General features: G+C 33.7%; 2 protein-coding genes across 3 annotated transcripts; one reads left to right on the top strand and one right to left on the bottom strand.

Moving 5' to 3' along the window:
- Positions 1 to 8,849: 8,849 nt before the first annotated feature.
- LOC144548428 (uncharacterized) lies at positions 8,850 to 12,347 on the top strand. The gene is made up of 4 exons (XM_078297085.1): positions 8,850 to 9,101; positions 10,965 to 11,501; positions 11,602 to 11,766; positions 11,903 to 12,347. Exons 1-4 carry the CDS (start codon positions 8,946 to 8,948, stop codon positions 11,972 to 11,974), a joined length of 930 nt encoding a protein of 309 aa, XP_078153211.1. The 5' UTR covers positions 8,850 to 8,945; the 3' UTR covers positions 11,975 to 12,347.
- A 10,333-nt stretch (positions 12,348 to 22,680) lies between these two features.
- On the bottom strand, positions 22,681 to 23,974 carry LOC144548415 (early light-induced protein, chloroplastic-like). Of its 2 annotated transcripts, none has more exons than XM_078297076.1 (3): positions 23,758 to 23,974; positions 23,246 to 23,308; positions 22,681 to 23,134 (listed from the first exon to the last, which is right to left on the bottom strand). In XM_078297076.1, exons 1-3 carry the CDS (start codon positions 23,890 to 23,892, stop codon positions 22,790 to 22,792), a joined length of 543 nt encoding a protein of 180 aa, XP_078153202.1. In that variant the 5' UTR covers positions 23,893 to 23,974; the 3' UTR covers positions 22,681 to 22,789. The 2 variants fall into 2 exon arrangements, with proteins under 2 accessions (XP_078153202.1, XP_078153201.1); XM_078297075.1 differs by having other exon boundaries at positions 23,246 to 23,317; positions 23,758 to 23,973.
- Between the last annotated feature and the right edge of the window lie 289 nt (positions 23,975 to 24,263).

The raw sequence follows: 24,263 nt of genomic DNA, 5'->3' as shown, positions 1-24,263 counted from the left end.
TTGCATAAGTTCCTTAATTAATTATATAAATTCAAACTAAATGGATATAAAATTTCAAAGCAAAAAAACAAAAAAAATTATACAGATTCTCGAGATAAAAATTCATTACAATTGCTTGAAATTGGTAAGATGAAAAGGATAAAATAAAAAATAAAAATGGAAATTCATTAGTACAGAATTAAGTTATAAACAGCCAATATTAAAATTAGCGTAAATGCATCCAGTCATACACCTCTACTTGCAAGTAGGGGTGGCAACGAGGTGGGCTTTGCTTGAACTCGTCACGAGTTGGCTCATTCGAGTCATGAGCGAGCTAACTTTAGAGATCTGAGCTAAAATTTTAACTTGAAATTGTCATGAGCTGGACTGAACTAATTCATGAGCTGGCTCGTTGGGTCTGATTGAATCTTATTTTAAGAAGAAAATAAATTTTATAAATTTTTTGGATCAAGCTGGACCGAGTTGAACCGAGTTGGACAGTATAAAATGCACACAAATTCACAAATTGATGTCTACCCAAGTTAGTTCTCGAACTGGTGAGCGAGCTAGGCCCTAACTTACACTTATTAATTTTGGATTAAACTAGTGACGCGCTGGCTCATTAACAACTCGGTCCAATAACGTACGAGATATGAATGAACAAGTCAGATGCGAGCCACGGTCAAGCCAACACCTCTCAAGTCCCAAACTAAAGTACATTTGCATTTGCTCCCTCCATAAAAGAAAATGTCAAAATTACCAAAATTTTCTCACTTTTTACCTATGTAGGGTCCAGTCCAGCAATGGCAATGCACGTGGTGTTGTAGAATCTGTTAGATCATTCCTCTCATAAATCATAATTCATCTTGCACAGGACACCTGTTTGGTAGCTGCCATATATCCTCTCTGTAACTCTGTTGGGTTTTTTACATTGAGAACTTTATCATGTGCTGAGTCGTGCACAAATAACCTTCCTTGATCGAACCTTAAGCTTTTCCAACAGAGGAATATGAGTTTGGAATGATCTGTCAAATTCTAAATTCTAATGTGAAATGCCATTTTGTTTTCTGTAGCACAAATAAATAAAAATGATGAAACTCTCAATCAGATAAACTTTATATAAAGTTAAATAGTAAAATCTATACAAAATTAACGTATTAAAATTAACTCATAATCTTTTTATAAATGTTTGATTTTATATAAAATTAATTCGACAATTTAATATAGTATGTTGCTTTTAATAGTTAAATATTGTTGTTTAAAGTCAATCTTATGAGTTTGAAGGACACACTAATTCTACTAAATAAATTTCATAACCTCCAACATCCCTCCCCCACCCGAATTCGGATTCCCTAAAGTAACTCAATTTTTGAGTTTAGATACAGACTGTTCAATTTGCTCTGGCACAAATATTAAAAAGATCTTGTGCATTCCACCTTTAGCCACGACACAAATTCTGATCAGACAATCCAAATCTAAACTCAAAATATGAAATATTTTAGGGGACTCCTTCCTCATAGTCACCAATAAATGTTCTAAGAGGAGGGATCCGATTACACTCTTTTTTGGTGACACTGAATTACACCCTATATTTATAAAGTCCAAACAGTCGATCCAAACCGTTCAACTTGTTGGGTATGTTAAAATGTTCTTGCAAATCAAATTTTACATTTTTCTGAATTTTTTTACTATTTATTAAGATGGGTACAAAAATTCAACGGTCTGAATATAGCGATTTTGTTAAATACTTAATAAATAGTAAAAAAAACTTTTCAAAAAATGTAAAATTTGATCTGCGAGCACATTTTAACATATTCAACAAGTTGAATGGTTTGGATCGACTATTTGAACTTTGTAAACTTTGACAATGGAGAGTGTAATTCGGTGTCACCAAAAAAGAATGTAATCAGATCCCTTCTCATGTTCTAAAATTAACCTATACATTTTTGTAGAAATAAATACATTTATGAACTTTCATTGTCTAAACTTTTTGCATCCTTCCTGGAGACAACTGTGTCCTCATAATGAATTAGTGATAGAGAAATTGGTCAAGTCAATAGCACTTTAACCTCTATTAATTGTTTTTAAATGGTATATGCTGAAAATATTCATATTGCATTAAATAATAAAATAAATTAAGAATCAGCCCAAGTGAAATTTACAGTTTATTTATAGGAAATAATTTAGTTATCATGTGAAAAATGAAATCTTATTAAAAAAATTTCAGTTTATTTCGTAAGTACTGGTCATAAATTGAAATTTTTAAAGGAGTATATTAATTGTAGCGTTCTCAATTTTCGGTTGCTTGATTTTTATGTATGTGCTCGGTTTTTGTTAATTGTTATTTAAAATTTTGAAATTTAAAAAAGAACGAGAGCTCGTGACAATTTTTAATAAAAAAAAAAAAATCACGAAGCAAAACGCTCCATCATCCAAAACTTACATGAAAATACTATTTGTAGTGGAAGGTGAATGATTTTCATAATTAAAATATTGTAGTGGAAAGCTAATGATTTCTTTAATCTATTGTGATGAGATCCCTCTGAAGTAAAGGAGATTGATTCCATGGAATATGCTTTTTCATTGTCATGTGCAATTTGGCCCTATCATCACAGATCCTTCCAGAAATAAATTTGGATATTTAGGAGGAGAGGGGATATTTTGAGTCTTTGGATTGTGTAATTTAAAGCATAATAAATTCCAAAACTACTTAAAGTGAGTAGCACGGCCAACATTTATTCTAAAAGATCCTTTTAGTAGGGTTGAAAATCTCATTGTTTATGTGTTCTGATTGTATCTATATTTTTATTTTGATCATTTTTAAAGTCAAGTCAATATGCACTATTTAACATAATTTTATATTATAATGTATTTGATGTAAAATATATTTGTAGATCAAATTTTATATTTGTTTGGAAAAAAAATTCTTACTTTTTTAGATAGGTAAAAAGTTAATGCTAATTTTATATCAATCTAAAAAAAATGGTAAAAGGTTATATAAAAAAAATTAGTTTCTAAGCACATTTTAATATGAAAATTATATTGATCATTTTGACTGTTTGAATCTTAAAAATAGAGATAAGAATACGAGTCATGATCGAGTCATGAACACAATGAGACATTTTAACATATTCTTATTTTTAAGGAAATTAATGTAAAATTTCAAAGATGAATAAAAAAATGTATAACTCAATTCCTTCCGGAACGCTCTGAGGTTGTTTGGTTTGGTGAGAAATGAGAGAAAGGAAGGGGAAAAAAACCTATTTTTTCATATTCTTTGAATGTTAAATCTTTTTCTTAGACTACAAGTCTTATCTCCTTGTTGTCCATCCATTTTCTCCACCATGCTTCACATACTATAATTATAGCCGAAATTTTTATTAATATAATTTCAAAAAGAAAAAAAAAACACCACTGAAATTGGAGAATTCGAAAAAATACGAGGACATCCAATTCAATATGCGGTTCCATTCTTGAAAGGCCGCAGATTGAATTAGAGCACCTCCCTCCCCTTATAAATCTAAATATTAGTATATTACAGTGCAGATTGAATTAGAGCCCTCCCAAGAATGGGATTACATATTGAATTTTGGAGGTCATGATATTTTTCGAATTTCTCATAATTTGTGGTTTTTATTTTTTGACAGTGGTATTAATAAAAATTTCAGTAATGATAGTGATGATATTAGTTGTTAATACTATTATTTCAATTATATTAATATTATATAACAGTATGATGCTGATTATAGTTAAGATTGTGATGATGGTTATTACTACTACGTACTACTATTATTATATCAAACTTCGATTCTATATATATATTTTTTTATTTCAAGAATCTTTCATTTTTCTCCCACATCAAACGGGCTTTCTGTGTCAAAATGTAATTTCTAGTACCGATGTGTAACATTTCAAAAAGTCTAATTTCTATTTGATAATTATTTGGTAATAACAAAATATTCAAGGGGCACAGTGGAAAACAAGGGCTTCAGCCTTCAGTAAAATTTCAAAAGGCTTAAAAAAATTATATAATTCCCTAAAAATTGAAAAAAAAAATGAATCAACTATCAAATTTAATTTGTTTGATCATTAACTGATTGTGGTTCGTTTCAATTAAACCTTCTTGAGGACTTGCAAATTCTCATTAAAAATCTGTACTCATTTGAAAAACTGCAGTAATTCTAATGACAAAAGATAATATTATCTGTATGAGAAGTTGCGGGTTGAAATTTCGATGACAAATCTTATCAACATTAAAATTTGAAATGAAGAAATAGCAACTAAACTTTCGCCCCTCTTTTGTTTCAACTACTTTTAAATATTTAAATTTCAAACTGTAAATATAAACGGTTAATATAATTTTCATATAAAAATATACTTGGAGATAAAATTTTATATTTTTTAGAATATTTTTACTATTTATTTAGATAGGTAGAAAATCACTACTTTTGAATGGTTTAGAAATTTTCTACCTATCCAAAAAAATAGTAAAAGAATTCTAAAAAAATAAATATAAAATTCAGTCTCTAGGTACTTTTCATATCAAAAATCATGTTTAACCCTTTGAATCGACTATTTGAACTTTGAAATTAGAGATGAATTTATAGAACTTTGGAAAAGAGATATAAATTTATGCTTACATAGATATTTAGGTATATAATTGTGTAAGCGTTATAAGTAGAAAAATAATTAATTTATCTTCGAAAACCATCAATTAGAATACTAGTATTTCTTTTAAAACATGTTATATATTTTTTATTATTTTTAATAAAGTAAACGGTCAATTCTTAAATATAAAATAGATTTTAATAGCAAAGTCAATAAAATGGTAAATTTGTGAATTTTTAAAGATTAGAAGGGTAAATATGATATTATCAATTTTAGAAGGAAAAAATATGTAATTTTCAATTTTTCGAGAACCCCCCTCCCCCTCCATTTTTTAAAAATAAAGATGTGAGCAAATTTATACCTTTATGTATTCATAAGAAACTTCTATCCGAATTTCGAACATTATTTAGAGCCATCAGGTCTAAAAAAAATTCTGATTTCTTTTAGATATTTTGTTAAAAATGATTTGGTGCATGCGTCATAATAACAGCAGCTTATTTTTACATTTTCTGGTAACTTTTCAACATGAGCTATAATTTTACAATTACTTAAACAATATTTTTTTATATTTTTTTTTTGAGAAAAATATGATAACAGAAGCTTCTTTTTTAAATTGTTTCATGGACTCATTGGCTCAGCTTCTGGTCGAGATAATTAAAAATCTGGTTGATAGAAATAATTTATGGTGAAGGCATATACATTTTTTAAAAGCGACCCTACAATAATTCTGATTCTTTTTTATGAAAATGGAGTATAATTTGAGCAAAAAATTAGTACTGATACTTCGCTGCAGTGCTTTGAATGCGAATCAGTAAGTTGAAAAATCAACGTCTAAAAATTGTTTACATTAGTATGTTTTTACAAACTCTTGATGACAATCAAAACAAAATTGAAATATCACAATTTTTTACACATATATAAAATGATGTAGATCATATCCAACGATTTGATTTTGACTTTTAATTTTTAAATTTGTAGTTATTAACGTTTTTAAAATGAAGGTACGGTGGAGGCACAAAAAAATAAAGAAATGTAAACTCTCTTTATTAAAATATACTTGAAGATCAAATTTTATATTTTTTTCGAAAATTTTACTATTTTTATATAATTTTCGAAAATCATTGTTTTCAGAATTTGTACTATATTTTATGTAACAAAAACAATGATTTTTGGAAATTCTTAAAAAATAGTAAAAAATTCGAAAAAATGTAAATTTTGGTTTTAAAGCACGTTTTAATGTAGAATTAAACATAAAGTTAAACAACCTCTTTATTTCCCAACACATTTAACCATACATGTTATAATCTAATGTATAATGAAATTTGCATTTCCTGTTGTAATCTAATGTGAATTTTAAAACATACTTACTATAATTTAAATAGACATCAAAATAATTTTAATTCAGCTGAAATTATTTCTAACCCTTTTGAATGGTCGGCAGTCCGCAGAGTTTGCCGATCACATGTATTTTTTCCCAAAGAGTGTATAACTGTACATTCAAGCTCTTAAATTATTTTATTTAATATTATTAAAAATATTTTTTTAATTTAAAAGTTAAAGTTGTATATATATTTCATTTTTTAGATAACATGCATATATCAGGTTTGAATCGATTTGGAAGTCGCTAATTCTTAAATAGTACGTGTAAATATGTTTTAATAACATTAAGAGGTGGGTTAAAATGTCTCATGTCTTTTATATTTCATCGTGCATTATTTACTTTATTTTCATTTACAAAGTTTAAACAGTCGATCTGAACCGATCAACTTAATATCCATATTAAAATGTTCTGTACACCAAATTGTATATTTTTTTGGAAAAAAAATTACTATTTTTTCATAAGGTTACAATATCACTGAGTTTTCGGATGGTTCAGAAATAGTAATTCCGTACCTATTAAAAAAAATCTAAAATTTGATCTTCAAGTACATTTTAATATGAATATAACGTTGATCGATTCATATTGATTATTTGAGCTTTAAAAATAAAAATAAATTATATGAGACATAATAAATTATGAAAGACACGAGGAATTCCAACGCTTATCTAACTTTAAAATAAATGATAACTAAATAATAAATTGAATTACATTTAATACATATCCTATCTAAATAATTGATAAAAAGAGCACACCTGGCACATTATGTCACTACATGGTGTCTGGCACACGCCATAGAAAACTGCAGCATTCTGGCACATCACAACTTTATATACTTTATATTTTGCAATTAGGAAAACAGGTAAAAAAATAAAAAGGAAAATTTTTGGAAAAATTGGAAAAAACCGATAGAAACTTTTTACACCCAATATCTTGTAAGTTTTGAATTTTTATTGTAACTCGTAATAATTCACAAAAAAAGATGAGTGAGTCTATGGTACTATGCATATCACGGGTTGTTACCGTGCTACGGCTCTATATTCGAGTTTTCAAATTCTAACGGTCGATCCGAACCGTTCATCTTGTTCTCCATATTAATATGTGTTTGGAGACCAAATTTTACATTTTTTGAAAATTTTTTACTATTTTTTTAGATATTTAAAAAATCACTTGATCTGAAAATTCTGGACCATCCAGAAACAGTGATTTTCAATAAATATAAAAAAATAGTAAAAAAATTTCAAAAAATGTAAAATTTGGTCTCCAAACACATATTAATATGGAGAACAAGATGAACGGTTCGGATCGACCATTAGGATTTGAAAACTCGAATATAGAGCCGTAGCACAGTAACAAATCGTAATATGCATAGTACCATAGACTCACTCAAAAAAGATTATAAGTCTGAAATCTTATGTGGTAATCAAGGCAAGGGTTTTCTAAGGCAATTTATATTGAAGGTCCAAAATTTATCGGATCCACATAGGATCCAAGGCAACTGGACAAAAACAAAATTCTTTTAGTCAGGAGATTTTTTATCGGTTTAAAGTTTAGATCTGATTTTTTTTACCGGTCTTCTATACATTAAAAATCCAAAATACTCTTTCTATTTTCCAATATTATTTTTATAATATTTTCTTCGAATACAAAATTCTCTGATCTGTTAGTGTAGTGTAGACATTTGTTCTCGGGTAGGGTACGGGTACCTCGGGTATACCCGGGACGGGTAGTCGGGTAGAGCGGGTACGGGTAGGACGGGTAGAACGGGTACGGGTAGGTCGGGTAGGTTTTTAAAAAAGTGTACCCTACCCGTTTCAAACCCGTGCCCGTCTCGAGTAACGGGTACGGTTTTTTTTTTCTGTTTTTTTGTGTTTTTTTGTGTTTTTTTTACTGTTTTTATTTTTTCTTATTTTTTCTGTTTTTTTTTACAAACCGGCGGGAATTTTTTTTTTTAAAATTTGAATTTCAAAATTAAACGGGTTAATGGGTACAGGTTAAACGGGTAAAGGGTGCAGGTAGAATGGGTAAAGTAGGCGGGTTCGAGTAAATGAGTGCGGGTACGGGTACAACGGGTCCGGGTAGGCGGGTTTCGGGTACGGGTAAGGCGGGTACGGGTTAAGCGGATTTTTTTCTCAAATATTGGTACCCTACTCGTCTCAAACCCATACCTGTGTACCCGTTTATCCGCCTATACCCAGACACGGATACGAATAACGGATAAGGACCGGGTAAAACGGACAGTACCCGAACGGGTATTAGCAAATGTCTAAAATTTGTAGTGTAAAATTGATTTACAACGAAAATGATACATTTATTAAAGTTGGTACCAGTTGCATGTGCACTTGTGTAGTGCTTACATTCGGGTTGCACGTGGTAGCAAAAGTCAAGCACCAGAATAAACAATATTTTTTTTTTAGGGAAAGCCCGTAGGCACCAGCATAAACAATATGAACCCCAAACCCCACGAGTGCATGTCCTCTGAGATATCTCAACTTTTGCGTGACCGACGTGTCCGGTGCCTATTCGGGGGTGATGTAGGAGGTCAGTATTATGTGTGCTTTGATATTCGTGCAAAGCGTATTTAAACGGTTGAGATTTTCCATAAAGTCACGTAAAGTCTGAGATATCTCAGAGGATACCAGGCCCCAACCCACAGGGCACTCCTTTCCAAATTTAGAAATAAAAAAAAGGTTCAGAATAAACATACCCTGTCTGCTGTTCTTCTGTCACAGCGGATCCTGACAGGTTGGTTCACGGTGGGTGTATGCACCTCTCGCTCTCTATTTTTAAGAGAAAGAAAATAACACTTGGGGCCTGAGATGTTTTGTCGTTTTGTTCCTCCACTTCGCGTATAAATCTCTCTCTACGGCCGCCTCTCACTTCTCTTAACTTCACTTTATAGTTTCCTCTTTCTCGAAAGAAACCACTACTGAAAGAAGCCAAAATTGCCAAAATTGAAAGGACGATAACGGGTTGAGAGATGTATGCGGATGCGGGTTGGGAGTTTGGAATCTCGCCCGGATTCCTAACTAATAACGGGTTCGGGCACTGCGATCAGTATCAGCAGCGATTTCCGATGGCCGATGCGGGGTTTATCTCCTCCAGCTCCTGTTTCACTGACGTTGGGTCCCCCGTGGTAATTTCCTACTCTTTTGCATTTTTTTTTGCTTGAAACTACAGATTTTAAGTCCCTCTCCAATTTGAACGACACTGGAGACGTCCGTTATTGTATGAATCCACATGGCCAGCTTCCAATTATAATTGATGATGATCGGTGAATGCCTGAATTGAGAGGAGCGAAAGGAAGAAGAGAGAAAGAGAGAAGATTAAAGGAGGTGAATAGAGAAAAATATAATTAATCCCTCTATTCAATTCTTCCAGTTTTGTTCCCTCTCACTTCTAAAGATAACAAATTTAAATTCTTGAGAATAAATGAGTTTAGATTTAGGAAAGAGGGTCATTTGATCCGTGTAAGTTCTTTTTTTATCCATGAAATTGTTAGTGTGCATTTAAAGCCACTAACTTTAAAAAACAAGAAGACAAATTTAAATTCTTCGTCATTTTCTTTCTTTCCCTTTTACTTCTCAACTAAGGAGCAGTCTTAGTTGATTGACTGAGCTGATTTGAATGATGCTCACCATGCTCCTTTTTTTATCAATTGCTTGCTTGAAATTAGTAATATTCTTTATGAAATAGTGGAATTAGCTGATTCTGTAAAATTTAAATTAAATAAAATAGCAAAATTCTCAATTTGTTGTGTGTTTTTGTGTGTTGAATTATCAAAATCGGTACTGAATTACTGAAATTTCTCGAGAGGAGACTAATTGAAAAGCTGATTAAAGCAAATGAACTAGATCTTATGTTTATGCAATTTATCTTTGATTCTCTTGTAGTAAAATTTTAACATATTTTGTTTTTGAAGTGTCTCTTGATTCTTCCTATGAATGGTGTACTTCTATTTGCTGGAAGATACAAATTTAATTCTACTACTGGTTAAATGTCACATCAGAGCTCCCATTTGATGTAATGTCAGCCAATATAGAAAAATATTCTTGTTAATTTTATACACAAATCGTGTACTTGAATGATGTCGGCTGGGTATTTTCTTAAACACTTGATTGCCAACTTCTAGAGTTTTCTTAGATCAGTGGTACGAGTTTTTAATTAATGATGTTCATATTTATGCAGTGGAAATTGGAAAAAAAAAATCTGAAATATTGCGTGTCATATTTCTTTTGGTTAACCAGAGAATTTGTTATATTACAATTCTAAACTCTTTTTCACAATCAAATAAAGAATAATTATTAAACTTCTAATTTTTCATTATCTTTTTTATCAATAAGGTGTAAAGTATTGCATGTAAACAATCATTTAACTTTAAAATATAATTTCAGTGATGATGGACCCATCAATTAGTTTTAAATTTCATCCTTGATATTTTGAAAAAAAAGGAGGTATTCTGAATCAAAGATATTTAGCCATTAGAATCTATCATTTCTAAACCAATAGATTAGGTTTAGAGATTGGTGCCAAACAACTGTTTATTGGTATCTGCTTTAAATTTTGATAGAGACACTAAAGAGGTTGACTAGCACCAAAGAATAGTCTTAAATAGAGTTATCTTTGCATAGTTGTACCCTAAAAAGTGTGTTTTTGCATAATTTACATTTCTAAAATTAGGGAATTTCATCAACTTGTAAAAAGGGGCAATAAGCACCATCAATTAGCACCCAGAAAGGGAAAAAAAAGTGTGAAACCTCTGCTCTTCTTTTAAGCAGTGAGCACCATTACTTTATCAAAATAAGAAAGAAAAAAGGAACTCTGTTGTACTTCCAGTCTTCCACAGAAAATGACTTGTACTGACTGTACTATCAAAAATATCTTTTTAGCTAAGTTTTAGGTTTTGTGTTTTTCTGAGGGTTTCTTAATCAAAAGTCTCTCTTTATTCATATTTCATTTCTATAAACAGTTGATAAATCTTTGCAACTGTTGTGTGCAGGGTTCCATTTTTCAACCTTCGATTATGTCAGAATATGACCTAGGTGGAGAGGGAGACCTATTTAAAGCGCCTGAAACGATAATAGAAGAACCGGTTTTGGGTATTGATCCGGTTGCGGCTGCTGCCATTTCGATTATCTCTAGCACCGACGACACAATCAATGTCTCTGACATGCATTTAATGCAAACCGAACAGCTGCTAAATGATGTCTTCTTCGAGTGCAAGAAGGATCTACTTGAGAAATCGGCCATAGAAGAGAACACCAATTTTACTGATCTGTTGGATGTGAAGATACCTCCTGTGCAGGAGATAATGGAGGTTCCAGTTCAAAATGTACAAGAGAGTGGGACGAAAGGTGTTGGTGAAATATGTGCACAAGGGGAGGGGGTTATTCAGAAAAGCATCAGTTCTGGCTGTTTGAAATCGATGGAGTGGGTCCCGGGATGCTCTGTCAGACCAAATTTTCTCGACTTTCAGGGGCTCGATTTTGAAACCGCTTTTGGATTGAGGAGAGCTTACAGTGAAGGAGATATTCAGGTGAATTTTATTTTTGTCACAAAACTTGACTGATCCTCCAATAATTTATATATCACATATAAGGAAAATTTGACTAAAGATGTTTTTTTTTTTATTACAGAATTTGGGAAATAATAACATGAGAATGGTGAACCCAGCTGGCAGTGTTCAAACTTCATTCGAGCGGCTTCTGACCATGAGTGATTTGAAGAGTGAAGAAAGGAAGCAAAAGCTTTCTAGGTATAGGAAGAAGAAAATCAAGAGAAATTTTGGCCGAAAAATAAAGGTATCTAAATATAAAGATCAAATCTTTTTATTTACCAGAAGGCAAACAATAATTGACTTTACATTGTTGTGGAATCTAACAAGCCAAGTAGAATATCTATTTTTTAATTTATTAATTCCTAATTTTTTTTTAATAGTATGCATGCAGGAAGGCTTTGGCAGATAGTCAACCGAGGGTGCGCGGTCGGTTCGCAAAGATCAAAGAATGAACTCTTAAAAATCCAAGGGCAAATAAGTAAAAAATGTAAAAAGTTAATCACCAAAAGCCATCATCTTCCCTGAATCTCAGTAAAGCTTCTTGAGAAAAATGTTGCATGCATTTCTTCAATGGGGTTTTCTGAGAGACACCATGCAGCGTGCCTCAAGCACTCGAATGGTTCTTTTGCAATAATAAGTATCTATTAGTAGATATGTATGGTGTTGCAGCTGAAACTCTCTATATATATTCTGTAAAAATATGAAATAAGTATGTATGTAGTTGGCTGGCACCTGTATGAGGCTATAATTAGAGTAGAATTCTCATATTAGTTTGTTGTTTTATGTTCTATTTTCTTGTACAAGTTTAATTAATTATGTTGTTCAAGTTAAGTCATTTATTATGCTTTCATATTACAAGTCTTTGATTCATAATTTATGGGGTTAGCTTTCAGAGAAAGCTAAGTTTGCATTGATCGAAAAAATAAAAAAAAATAAACCAGTTTGCATTAATGTTGTCGAACTTTCCAATCATTGCAATCATTTAATATAGAGTTAGGCTACTATGACATTGGTGTCATTTGAAATTAAATAACACCAACTTTTAAACCTTTAGATCTGCCTTGAGATTCGTAATATCTGCTTTTACTGTTCAAGCACTTTATTTTGTACGAATCTCAAGGCAGATCTAAGGGTTTAAAAGTTGGTGTTATTTAATTTCAAATAACACCAATGTCATAGTAGCCTAGCCCTTTAATATATGTAAGAGCCTAGATAGGATTTATGATATCGAAATAACATAAAGAAATTTCGCAGCCCAATGAGATAGGTGTTAATAAAATAATTCGGATACATTTTAAAAGCAATTCAGAGCAAACCAATATTTTGGGCTTCCAATAAATGCAGGCCCATTGGGCTGACAATCCGCTTTTACATTTTAGGAATTGTTGAAAGTTGTGCTCAGAGTTTCTTTTACTCTGTTCACTGGGCCTTTAAAAGCCCATTATCACTTAAATTTTAAACAGAGGTATGAAACGGTGAAATAGTATCAATGAGCCAATTTTCATTTCTTGAAAGAAAAGTGGCAATTTCATGTGCAGAAGAAGTGAGAAAACGGTACATCATTTTTTTTTTGAGAAAAAAATAGAGGTCAGGCCCCATTTAATTTCATTAAAACATGTTACAAGAGTCTTGTAACTAAAAGATACAAAGCAAGAAAACGGTACATCAGTTGTTTGAGAGATTAATCAACTTCAAAATACACAAGGGCAGTGCAAAACGATGTGTGTTTTTTTTTCTTATTATTTTTTTTAAGTTTCTTTTCCAAATAAAACTTGCAGTTTCACTACTCATGAGACAAATATTCTTTACCATTTTTGTCTATTTTGTTTTACTTCATTTCAGAACTTAAAATGTTTGTTATCTTGTAACCAGTGTTGTTAAAACCAGACCAGACCAGTTAGTTCAACCGGAAAAAATCAGACACTAATCTTGGTTTGATTCAATAAAGAGACCGCCTATGTAATTAAACAGGTCAAAATCAATTAAATTTACCGATTTTTCATTAGTGAACCCGGTTTTTAGGAACTTACTATTTTTTTTATTTCTCTTCTTTGAATGGGCTGCATCAACATTTTTAACTTGAGAAATTTATATATATCTCCATCAGAACTTCTCTTTTTAGATATATTTCCATTACAATTCAAAATTTAGTTATATCCCTATCAAAACTTAATTGTTTTATTTATATTCCCATTTTTTATTTAACCATTTAAAAATTAAGATTAATATTAATAAAAAAACATAAAAGATGATTTTACCCTTCATCAATTACTGTGCTAGTCCCTCATCGTTCTTTCCAGCTAAACCTTCCCACGAACCACCCCCTTTTTTTTCCCACGAAGCTGCGACGCTCCCCCTTCTCTTTCGTTTTCTCTGCACAATCCAAATATTCTGATCTCAGGTATGAACTTGTTTTTTTTTTCCTTTTTCTTTATATTCAACTGTTTTAGGATATCAAATGCGTACAGTAATTTGTAACTTGTAGCGAGCTTGTCCATACCTTTATGAATCTCTTACTTATCAGTATTACCGTAAAGAGTAAGAAAACCTTACTTTAATTTGTAGTGCAAAATTGTTACCGGTTTCAAATGATGGATCTATTTTAGATTTATTTTTCTACATTAGTATTTTGTCTGATTTGGAATCGTTAATATTGGAAGCATGTTTAGCATAGTTTACATCAACAAAATCATATAAATGTTGTCTTTCGTTCGTTGAGGCATTATGATTTTGCACTTTCATATAAATGGTTTACATCAACAAAATCACTGTTGCAATAGAAGTTAAAACAGACTACCTGTCCAAGCTATACAATTACAATAAGCACTTTTGATTTTGCACTCTCTTCTACCAGGCACCAAAGACATGTTTCATGGAGGAAGATTCAAACAATAATACAATATTGATCCATTTTCTTCGTTGATTATCAGTTCTAATCATAATCAGGATGACAATTCCTTGAGCAACAAAGACGGAAAGAACCATAAGAAGTTGAAGTCAGTGAGAAAAAAGAAAAGATGTGATTGTCGATGGTTCAAGGTACTTTCATCTTGACAGTTCAAAATTCTGACATTTTCACCTTATCTGAAGTAATCTCATTAATTTTCTTTTATTTCCGGCATAAATCCATCGCGCTACAAGTTGAAGGTTAAAAATGGTGGGCAATTTAGACTAATCAACAATGGAAAAAAAGGAGAAGTATTGTTATGGCAAAAAAAGACTCTATATTTTGAGAAGATATCTTCCAGTTTTGTAAGAGTTACTGGAGGATGTGAGTAGGCTCTATCGTGAGGATGAGAGTCCAGAACTATGTTTTGTTTATAACCGTGTTGCCACACAATCCTTTATTCAACTTGAGGATGAAAAATATTTTAGACTGTTTTTTGCAGTTTTCATAATATATAAAAGTCATTTGAATTCCAGATAATGTAACGTGGATTATTTATGCTGATGTTATGTTGGTATTTGTAGAGAAAAACAAGGGTTTCAAAGAGAGAAAATCAAAGAGGAGATAGATCAAGTTTTTGTCGGGAAAAAAGCACTTCCCATTTTCTGTTTTCTGAGATTTATTAGAGTCTTTACAAATTTTACAAATAAGACCCTACAAATTTTAGTAATTACAAATAACAGAAAATAAAAAAGAAAACAAGAGGAATGAGTAAGGGACCCAACAAACTCCTCCTCCCGACTCATGGAGCGTGTCCTCCAACCAAACCCGCCTTCTCACAAAAAACTTCAAGCTTCAATGACGGTATCGACTTTGTCAACATATCCGAACCATTCTCACTCGTGTGGATTTTCTCCAACACCAATTCCTTGCTCTCAAGCACATCACGTATCCAATGATACCTCAACTCAATGTGTTTGGAGCGAGAGTGAAACATCGGATTCTTGCTCAAGTGAATCGCACTTTGACTATCACAAAATAATACATACCTCTCTTGCCGAACACCCAACTCATGCAAGAACTTTTTCATCCAAATTAACTCTTTGCATGCTTCCGTAATGGCTATGTACTCGGCTTCGGTAGTAGAGAGTGCAACACACTTTTGCAACTTAGATTGCCATGACACGGCTCCGTTTCCAAAACAAATCAAATAACCGAATGTAGACTTCCTCGAATCTATGTCACCGGCCCAATCGGCATCCGTATATGCCTCCAATACCGGATTGTTTGTGCCACCAAAACAAATGCAATAATTGTTTGTGCCCCTTAAATACCGGAGAATCCACTTAACGGCATTCCAATGCACCTTACCCGGATTAGAAAGAAAACGACTTACCATACCAACGGCATGAGCAATGTCCGGTCTCGTGCACACCATTGCATACATCAAAGAGCCTACAACCGAGGCATATGGCACATTTCTCATCTCATTCTTCTCATTTTCATCTTTAGGACAACCATCATGAGATAATTTAAAGTGACTAGCAAGAGGAGATGTTACCGGTTTACACTTGTTCATGTTGAATCTTTGAAGTACCTTCTCAATGTACTTCTCTTGTGACAACCAAAGCTTCCGATCCTTACGGTCTCTAGTGATTCTCATCCCAAGAATTTGCCTTGCCGCACCCAAGTCTTTCATGGCAAATTCATTCCCAAGCCTCTCTTTCAATGCTTTGATTTTTGTCAAATCACTTCCAACGACCAACATGTCGTCAACATAGAGCAAGAGGATAATAAAATCACCACTAGAATACTTTTTCACAAAAACACAATTATCAGAATTAGTTTTCTCAAATTTGTTGTCACACATAAAAGATTCAAACCTCTTGTACCAATTTCGAGGCGCTTGTTTCAAGCCATAAAGGCTCCTCCTCAACTTGCATACCAAGTGATCTTGCCCCTTCTTCTCAAAACCCTCGGGTTGCTCCATGTAGAGCTCCTCCTCCAAATCACCATGGAGGAATGCGGTCTTGACATCTAGTTGCTCAATCTCCAAATTCATACTAGCGGCCAAACCAAGCACTACCCGGATTGAGGACATTTTGACCACGGGCGAAAAAATTTCTTCAAAATCAATTCCCTTCTTTTGGTCGAATCCCTTCACAACTAACCGAGCTTTGTACCTCGGTTTTGCCTCTTAACCCTCGAATTTAATCCGAAACACCCATTTGTTCTTGAGCACTTTCTTGCCTTTTGGTAACTCCACCAACTCAAAAGTGTTGTTCTCATGCAAAGATTTCATCTCATCTTGCATGGCTTCCAACCACTCACTTTTGTGCTCCGACAATATGGCTTCTTCAAAGCATTCGGGCTCACCACTATCTACAAGCAAAACAAATTCATTAGAAGAATACCTTGTAGTAGCCCGCCTATCTCGGGTTGATCTCCTCAATTCTTGCACTTGAGGAGTCTCACTTGAAGAGGTTTCGATTTGAGAGTCATTCTCCTCCTCTTGAAGGTCATTTGTTTCGGTTGATTGGGTTATGTTTGGTTGAGTTGTTTGGGTATTTTGGTTGTTGTTTGAAATAGGAGTTAGATCAACAAAGTTTCTTGAAGAAATTTTCGTCTTGTCGAGGTTTCCGACATTCTCAATGTTTTCTTGCTCAAAGAACACCACATCTCGACTTCTCACTAACTTCTTTTCAATAGGATCCCACAACCTATACTCGAATTCACCATTTCCATAACCCAAAAAAATACACTCTTTGGTCTTGCTATCAAGCTTTGACATTTCATCCTTGGGTATGTGCACAAAGGCCCTACAACCGAACACTTTAAGATAATCATATGATGTCTTTACCTTTCCAAACCCTTTCCGGTACATCACCGTCTAACGCATGTGAAGGAGAACGATTAATCAAGTGCACCGCGGTGTTCAAGGCTTCACCCCAAAAACCTTTTGAAAGTTTAGAATGAGAGAGCATACATCGAATTCTCTCACAAATGGTGCGGTTCATCCTTTCGGCTATGCCATTTTGTTGTGGAGTTTTGGGTACGAATCTCTCAAGTTTAATACCATTGGTCTTGCAAAATGTCTCAAAGGGACCACGGTATTCTCCTCCATTATCCGACCGGACACATTTCAACTTCTTTCCGGTTTCTCTTTCAACCTCCACAACCCATTGCTTGAACACATCCAACACTTGATCCTTTGTTTTAAGGGAATATGCCCATAATTTTCTAGAGTGGTCATCCACAAAGGTCACAAAATAGAGAGCACCACCAATGGTTCTATCTCCCATTGAACAAAGATCGGTATGCACCAAATCCAACAAATCCGGTTTCTTGCTTGTGAGATTTCTTTTGAAGGCCACACGATGTTGTTTGCCCGCTAAACAATGTGTGCAAGAAGTGAGAGAGGTGTCATCACAAGACATAATTTTTCTTGGAAAGAATCTCAATGCCTTTTTCACTCATGTGACCCAACCGCAAGTGCCACAAATCGGTTGAGTTACATTCCGAGACATTCACCTCACCACACACCTTTACTTGAGTCACATAAAGCGAACCGGATTTGGAACCACGAGCAACAACTAAATGTCCTCTCAATAATTTCCATCTTCCTCCAAAGAAGCAACTTTGGTACCCATCATCATCAAGGGCACCAACCGAAATTAAGTGAAACCTCATATCCGGCACATGCCGAACATCCTTGAGAACAAGCTTGCATCCCAAACTAGTCTCCACACATACATCTCCAATTCTGGAGATTTTACAAACTCCGTTATTCCCCATTCTTACAACACCATAATTACCCTCCTTGTAGGAAGTAAACAAGTCACATCTAGATGTGACATGAAATGAGGCCGCGGAGTCCACTACCCAAGTGGAGTCTTGACTAGTGAAATTTACAAAACCTTCATCACAAGCAATGAATACTTCTCCATCGGAAGCAATGGCGGTGGTATGCACCTTCTCATCATCACCGCCTTTACCCCTAGATTGATCTCTCTTAAGACCATCATTCTTGGCTTTCAATTTCCGACACTCATTCTTCATATGACCGGGCTTCTTGCAATAATAACAAATAATTCCCTTTCTAGACTTTGACCTCTTCTTTGACTTATCCCGCTTGTCATCATAATGAGAGTTTCTATGAGTAATTCTACCCCGATTTTCGGTAACAAGAGCCGAAGACTCACTAGTGATCCCTAACTCCTTACGCCTCAACTCCTCATTGAGCATGCTATCTTTTACCAAGGCTAGGGTCACAACACCATCCGGTGCCGAGTTACTCAAAGACACCACCAAAGTTTCCCAACTATCGGGTAGAGAACTCAACAAAATTAAGGCTTGTAACTCTTCATCCAAAACCATTTTCATGGTAGACAAACGGTTTACACAATCTTGAAACCGACTCAAATGATCCGACACCGAAGACCCTTCTTGATATTTCATATTAACCAACTTTCTAATATAAAAGGCCTTATTTTGAGCTGTCTTGCGCTCATACAAACCCTCAAGTTTCTCCCACAAAATTTTAGCCTCGGTTTCGGTTGAAATATGGTGATACACGGAATCATCAACCCATTGTCTAATTATGGCAATTGTCTTTCGATTAGAAATTTTCCAAGTCGCATCGGAGGTACTATCGGGTTTTGTACCCGTAAGGGGTTCATAAGCATCCTTACAATACAACAAATCCTCCATACGAGACTTCCAAATAGAATAGTTGGACGAAGTAAGTTTGATCATAGTACCACTATTACTCTCCTCCATTTAAAAAAAAATTTAGATCACCGCTAAACCGAGACTTTGATGCACCAAATACTAAAAAATTCTGATTAAATAATTCTTACAGCAATCAATGCATAATTAACCAAAGGGATCTTGGTTCACCCACGCGGTCTACAGAGAAGACACCCAAAATCGCAGCTCACCGTGGAACAAAGGAGAGCAGCGAACCAGAAACGAAATCACTGTTCACTGTAGCTCGCGGATCACTGTAGCACGCTGAAAGCAAAACGAAATCAGAAAACAGAAGCACCAGGATTCTCTATGCTCTGATACCAGTTGTAGAGAAAAACAAGGGTTTCAAAGAGAGAAAATCAAAGAGGAGATAGATCAAGTTTTTGTCGGGAAAAAAGCACTTCCCATTTTCTGTTTTCTGAGATTTATTAGAGTCTTTACAAATTTTACAAATAAGATCCTACAAATTTTAGTAATTACAAATAACAGAAAATAAAAAAGAAAACAAGAGGAATGAGTAAGGGACCCAACAGTATTGTGATTCTGATATGTGGGTATAATGCTTATATAAAGTAAGATACTAAAAGCTCCTGGTTGTTATATTGATTTGTGATGTGTATCGATGTGTTGTTGTGTTGTAGACATAAATAAACTGGTTTCTCAAAGCCAGCAGGGTTGAAGAAGTGATATCATGACAGATGAATTTTCAAAGTATATGAACAAGGGTAAAACTGGAATCAGAATCTTTCTGTTTTATTTGAATTTCATAGTTTGGTCATAATCTACTTGAATTCATAGCTATCTGGGTACATGCTAGCCTTGAGATAACAATTTTGTTGGGCACAAAACATTTTCCAAGCAAAATCTTTTGAATTTCAAACAAAGATTATAATCTGTTGATGCGACTTTGTACTGTTTGTTGGTACCAGTACCAGTGTAGTTCAACTGCATGGTTTTGTAGGTGCGTGTAAGCATCAAATCTTATTCATCGACAACTGCATCTCTTGAAAAAAAAAAGAAAAAATAGCAAATGATTTTTATATGTTTTTAGATTGTTTACACAGATATAATCTTAATTATAAAAGAAATGTTAACAAGGCAGAAGAGTTGTGAGGGCCAAGAGTCAATAGCACTGAATCGCCCAAATCCTGAATGTTACATTCATTGATAATTTTTTGAATAAATTGTAACCCTTGATATTTGTTTTGTCAAAATTGAACTCTTGAAGCAAACCCTTCACAAAAAAAGCCTTTTCAATGTTCAACGTGATCACCATTTTTTTTGAGATCAGAGAAGTCGGTTACTGACTTACTGTTGGTTGGAGCTGCTCCAATAAAGCTGGATGTCAAGACAAGTAGAAGGCCAACCGATGAAATAACAGCTATTTTTGAGAGGATGCTCTTTAGCTCCTGTTGGACAATTTACTTTGAAATATGTAGTAACTAATTAGATCGAAGAGAATAACTGAGGGGAAGGGGGAGCGTCGTATCAAGGGGAGAAACGCAGGAAAAAGAAAATGGAAGGTTCAGAGGGAAGGAAAGAATTATGAGGGATTAGCACAGTAATTGATGCAGGGCAAAACTGTCTTTTAATTTTTTCAGTAATATTAATTTTAAATTTGAAGTGGTTAAACTAAAAAATGGGTATATAAATAAAACAATTAAGTTTTGATGGGATATAACTAAATTTTGAATTGTAATGGGATATATCTAAAAAGAGAAGTTTTGATGGGGATATTGTTCTTTTAACTTTTTTTTTTCTTTTGGGTGCACCTTTTTTTTTAGTTCATTTCAAGGCTATATTTAATAACATTTAGGATAGATTAAGATAGCTCATCCGCTTCTTCCAACGTTGTACTATATATGTTTGTTTGCCGTCGAATAGAAATTCAAATGCAAACTTTTAAGCTTTTAAGCTTTTTGTAAGAGGCTACTATTCTACGTCACATTTTATTTCTACTTTGTTGTTGCTTTTTTATTTAATTGTTGACATTATAGGGCTACACAAAAAGTTCATATGTAGCTTGTGATTCGATTTGAGTTTGATTCAGAAAAAGTTCGTAATTAATTCGATTTGAAATTAGTTTGTTCTGAAACAAATCAAATCAGTTCGGTTTGAATCTTATTCAAAGTCAAACTCAAATTGGGTATAGTTCGTTCGAAATTGGTTCGTGAACTATTTAGATTCGAATTTCAAATAATGCAACTAATGACTTCAACCATCAATCTTTAATAATGCAGGAACCAAACTTATATCAAAGCTCAAAATTGTTAATATTATGACAACTTATAATAGAAAAATGCTTCAACAGCGTAACAAATTAACAATGGAAATAAATTTTATTTTTCACATTGTGAATTCGTGAAAGGTAAAAGGTAAAAGGAAACTACATGAATTTTGTTTCGCGTGAAGAAAACTAATGCATAAACTACCGGTGGTTGCCAAAAAAAAAATCCATAGTTCGTGATTTGATAATTGACTTCAATTTGATTAAAAAAAATTACAATTAATTCGTTCGATTGGAGATCATTATGAAACAAATCAAATCAGTTCAGTTTGAATCTTATTCAAACTCAAACTCAAAACTGAAATAAGTTTGATTTGATTCGTTTGCAACCCTAGTTGACAACATGTCATATAACCAAAAACATTTATGTTCTACTGCATTGATTAGTTTGAGCATGGTACACGGTCATTTTGAGATACATATGTGTAGTTTATTATAGTAAATAATATTTCGGGCTTTCGGATTATAAATTAATAATTATAATAATTATTTTGAAAAATAAGCTGTTGAACTTGTAATTAACCATCGGTTCAACCACTAAACCATCCGTCGACCAGAAAATTTACCGATCGATGTCCGGTCTTATTCGGATAACATTGCTATATACTGATCAACGAATTAATTGAAATAATTAAACTTGGTTGCATGATTAATTGCACGAGCACATTGAACACAACAGCATATACCCGGATCGTTCAGCCCAATTCTAGCTAGTACCATTAATTGGTTTGTACGTAGTAGTGTTGTAAAGAACGGCCGTTTATATCGATTAATTAATCAGTCAATTAGTTATTGGAGACGATGAAGTTATCACATATTTTTTTTTGATAAACCGGTCGATTATTTTCGATTATGATCGATTATTTCTGATTAATCGCTTTGTGATATCCTGTTCGTTTGAGAAATGCATACCGTTATTAATTGTTTAGCTTTATAATTGGGTCTTTAAGAAAATACTAAGGGCCTGTTCGGCCGACAAATGGGAATGGGCACGGGAATTGAACTGAAAAACACTGTTTCTGTGGGAAAAAAAAAATTCAATTGTGAACAGTAATTCGGCCGAACAGGCCCTAAACTTATATAGAATTATATTAAATGTGTGTCTGAACTTCTAGTGTAGCAAAATAATCAAGAGGGGACAAACAAAGTCTCCTGTGAATCAATATATCTTTCTAATGCAAAACTTTCCCCGAGTAAGATTAATTTTGTATATAGTTAATAGCACTAGTCTCATGTAGTCATGTTAAGCAATCTTTTTAGTGTTCTTCTTCTCTTTTACTACTACAAACAAAACCTTTTCCTTAATCTCCTCCATGATTAAATAAAAGAATACATTGAACTAATTTACACAAGAGGCCCACCCTTCAAATACTCGGTGAAAGCCAAGGCCACCAAGCCTAGCATGGCAAATCTTCCATTCCACATCTCGGCATTCTCATTCATGATCCCGGTGGTTTTCGATTGCACATTTTCTCCTTTGAACAAGGGTACCAATGAGGCAACCGAGAATAGTACCGCTGTGCCAATAAACCAGGAGAAACCACCGTTCGATAATTGCACAAATAAATCTTCGCCGCTTGCGGCCTCTGCAGCTATTGCTGCAAAGAAACCAAGCATGGCTAGCCGTCCATTGATTCTCTCTGGTGCTGGACCGCTGAATGCTAGCATGTCCGAGAACTTGGTGCTCACCTTAAAAATATTTTTCAATTAATTACTAGTTGTAGAAACTAGAAACTTAAATCATGTAACAGTAGTTTAAACTGTTCTTTCTTTTTTATTTCAATTATTTTTGTAAGGTACCTTAGGTTTAGGTTTTGGAGCAGGAGATGGTGGTGTTGATGCTGTGGGTTGCTCCAGAGGTTGCTGCTCCGGCTACATATATAATTAATGAGAATAAATAAATTGTTGGTTTCAAATCAAGTATACTGACAGAGATCATAAGAAATAAGTACAGTATTTGATACTCTTTTACGTGTCTATTCAGTAGTTTAAAATAATAACAAATATCCGGGTTCAATATATATAATGGTGACATTTAAAATCCAAGATATATTATATTCTTTAAAAAGAAAAAAAGATGGATGAACAAAATTATATATGCCCATGTAAATAGAACTCAGACACAAGTCTAGGGGTGTTCATCGGTTCGGTTCGGTTTCAACCGAACCAAACTAGGCAAACCAAAGTTATAATTTGGTTTCAAAAATAAAACCGAACTAAACCGATTTAGAATTGCATCCGAACCCAATGAACACCCCTAGACACAACAAAGGTAAAAAAAGAAATTTATGAGGATATATATATATACTTGCCTCATTTTGGCAACGTACAACAGTCCTCCGTGGCAACGATCTAACGGAGGGGAGGCCGACAAGGCGGCTCCTCTGAGCAACAATTGGTGCCCTCACCGACATGTAGGAGCTGAGTGCAAATGATGAAGTTGCCATTACAGCTGAGCTCTTACTGAGAGAAAACAGTAAAGCTTGTGGATTATGTAGTGATCAAATCACAGTATAGTGCAGCTGATCTGCTTTTTAGGGTTTGAGAGAGGTGTCAATATATAATGGTTTTAATTGCTCCTGGCCTCCTGGGGGTGGTTCTAACAGAGAACACGTTGGTTCAAGTTAGGACCGCTGGATGGATGCCACGTGGCACGCATTGTGCCCTTATGGTATGTGATAGTGACGTGAGTGACGTGGGTGCCGAGGTAACCAGAGACTGGTGAATTTTTGAGAAATTTTTGGGAGGAGATTGGCGCTTAGCATGAGTGTGCAACGTGTATGCTTTTGGCACGTGGTAATCAGACTAAATTTGTAAA

The sequence above is a fragment of the Carex rostrata genome, chromosome 33, assembly GCF_964058835.1.
Source record: "Carex rostrata chromosome 33, lpCarRost1.2, whole genome shotgun sequence".
NCBI lineage: Eukaryota > Viridiplantae > Streptophyta > Magnoliopsida > Poales > Cyperaceae > Carex > Carex rostrata.
This window is presented reverse-complemented; position numbering and strand designations above follow the sequence as displayed.

What these genes read in the sequence shown, in the direction of transcription:
- LOC144548428 (XM_078297085.1), top strand. Translation starts at nt 8,946, where the DNA reads ATGTATGCGGATGCGGGTTGGGAGTTTGGAATCTCGCCCGGATTCCTA. An exon ending in ACAGTGAAGGAGATATTCAG is followed by an intron (nt 11,502 to 11,601) that starts GTGAATTTTATT and finishes TTTTTATTACAG; the next exon opens with AATTTGGGAAATAATAACAT. An exon ending in ATTTTGGCCGAAAAATAAAG is followed by an intron (nt 11,767 to 11,902) that starts GTATCTAAATAT and finishes TTTTTTTAATAG; the next exon opens with TATGCATGCAGGAAGGCTTT.
- LOC144548415 (XM_078297075.1), bottom strand. Translation starts at nt 23,892, where the DNA reads ATGGCAACTTCATCATTTGCACTCAGCTCCTACATGTCGGTGAGGGCA. An exon ending in TTGTACGTTGCCAAAATGAG is followed by an intron (nt 23,318 to 23,757) that starts GCAAGTATATAT and finishes TTATATATGTAG; the next exon opens with CCGGAGCAGCAACCTCTGGA. An exon ending in CTCCAAAACCTAAACCTAAG is followed by an intron (nt 23,135 to 23,245) that starts GTACCTTACAAA and finishes AATATTTTTAAG; the next exon opens with GTGAGCACCAAGTTCTCGGA.